This window comes from Coturnix japonica, chromosome 10 (genome assembly GCF_054131305.1).
Source record: "Coturnix japonica strain WE chromosome 10, WE-NBRP24, whole genome shotgun sequence".
NCBI classification, from domain to species: Eukaryota; Metazoa; Chordata; class Aves; order Galliformes; family Phasianidae; genus Coturnix; species Coturnix japonica.
Window position 1 is genome coordinate 20,266,601 of NC_140672.1, and position 2,281 is coordinate 20,268,881.

A 2,281-nucleotide genomic window follows, 5' to 3' on the forward strand; every position below is an offset into this window, starting at 1 on the left:
GTGAGGGTTTCTCTGCTGCACTATGAAAGCACAGCCCTGAGAGCTGCATTTCCCATAACGGCTGCAGGCTGTGCAGCTGGGGCTGCAGGCAGGTGCCCAGGGCTGTCCTGCAGAGCAGGGTCCCTGCTGTGCCTCAGGGGCTGTGTGCCGGGTATGGGACTCTGCTGCCTGCCAGGCTCAGCACTCAGCCTGCCCAGGGAGCTGCCCAGCGTGTTATGGGGAGACATGTGGGGGGAAGGAGCCCCCCAGCAGGGCTTGTGCTTCCACAACTGCTGCCTGGGGCAGGGGGATCACAGCTCCACTGCAGAACTGAGTGTTTGTAAGGGTACTTTGCAAGAGGAAAGCCAAGGCAAGGATTTTCCATTTCCTGGTCTGAGTGAAGGGAAGAGGATTAGGGGCAGAAATCTAATAGGGGCTCTCAACTTTGAACACAGCTCTGAGACTACCCCGGTTTGGGAGCTTCCCATGCATTGGTTATTTTGTGGACAGTCACTCAGATAGATTTTTTCTGCAGGCATTAGTAGTTCATATGTCCTGCAAACAGGCAGATTTGTCTTAGACGATTTCAAGTGCAGAGATGCTTGGGCTGTGGTCTCTAAGAGCAGCTGCAATAAAGAGGAAAATATCCATGAGTATGGGATATGATTAGGAAATGAGAAGAAAGTAAGACTTTCCTAATATTCTACTCTTTAAGGTATGGTTCATATACATGAATATAAATTAAATTTCTGGAGTTAAATGATCATTTTCCAAAGAGAAAGGAAAGTTATAGTATAGCAGAAGGAGTGTCTCTGAGAATCGTCTGGACACATCATTATCTTCTGCACTCTGAACAGGACTGCAAGCTTAGGAACAGCAGATGCCCAACAGCAGCTCCATCAGCGAGTTCCTCCTCCTGCCTTCGGGAGACATAATAGAGCTGCAGCTCCTGCATTTCTGGCTCTTGTTGGGCATCTACTTGGCTACCCTCCTGGGCAATGGCCTCATCAGCACAGCCGTAGCCTGTGACCAGCGCCTGCACACTCCCATGTACTTCTTCCTCCTCAACCTGGCCCTCCTCGACCTGAGCTACATCTCCACCACTCTCCCCAAAGCCATGGACAACGCCCTCTGGGACACCAGAGCCATCTCCTATGCAGGATGTGCTGCACAGATCTTTTTCTTTGTCTTCTTTGTCTCAGCAGAGTGTTCCCTTCTCACTGTCATGTCCTATGACCGCTACGTTGCCATCTGCAAGCCCCTACACTACGGGATCTTAATGGACAGCAGAGCTTGTGCCACCATGGCAGCAGCTGCCTGGGGAACTGGGGTTCTCAATTCCCTGCTGCACACTGCCAGCACGTTTTCACTGCCTCTCTGCCAAGGCAATGTTGTGAACCAGTTTTTCTGTGAAATCCCCCAGATCCTCAAACTCTCCTGCCCTGGCTCCTACATCAGGGAAGTGGTGTTTCTCATTATTAGTTTCAGTTTAGGCTTTGGATGTTTTGTTTTCATTGTTGTGTCCTATGTGCAGATCTTCATGTCCGTGCTGAGGATGCCCTCTGAGCAGGGACGGCACAAAGCCTTCTCCACATGCCTCCCTCACCTGGCCGTGATCTCCCTGTTTCTCAGCACTGGCTTTTTTGCCTACCTGAAGCCTTCCTCTGTTTCCTCCCCAATCATGGACCTGATGTTGGCACTTCTGTACTCGGTGGTGCCTCCAGCATTGAACCCCCTCATCTACAGCATGAGGAACAAGGAGGTCAAGGATGCAGTAAGGAAAGTGATGACCAAATGTGTTTCAAAAGCAGTGAACTGCCCATCTTTTGGAATTCATGGCTTCTAGTACAGCTTTTTACTGAATCAAGCTCTTTTCTTGTTTATTTTCTGCCATTTTATATGTGTAATTTATTCATATTCTTTTTTTTAAAAATAATGTATTGTTTCTCACGACTAAGTCATTATTGAAACCAGTTCCTGTTCACCTTGTACCTTTGTAGTTTAGCCCAGACATGCTGTATATAGTGAAACAGGCTCTCTGTGAACCATAACATAATAAAGGTCATGCAGTGACTCTGTCTGTCAACCTTCTTGTGAGACATTTCAGGAACTGTCGGGGTCAGATGTTCTCAGAAACCCACAGTCCAGCTGGAAGCAGAGAGCTGATGATCAGCAGCAGTGGCCAGCAGCAGCAGCTGGTTTAAACGTTGGTTGTCAGGTCCCCTCTTCCTCATTCCCTGTGAGTCCCTGCACACAACAAGTTCTTGGATGTGTGTTATCATGTCAGAAGTTCCCAAGCTTC

General features: G+C 48.8%; 1 protein-coding gene across 1 annotated transcript; it reads left to right on the forward strand.

Moving 5' to 3' along the window:
- Nucleotides 1-859: 859 nt before the first annotated feature.
- On the forward strand, nt 860-2,000 carry LOC107307707 (olfactory receptor 14C36-like). The gene has a single exon (XM_085510299.1). It carries the CDS (start codon nt 860-862, stop codon nt 1,823-1,825), a length of 966 nt encoding a protein of 321 aa, XP_085366425.1. The 3' UTR covers nt 1,826-2,000.
- Nucleotides 2,001-2,281: the final 281 nt, after the last annotated feature.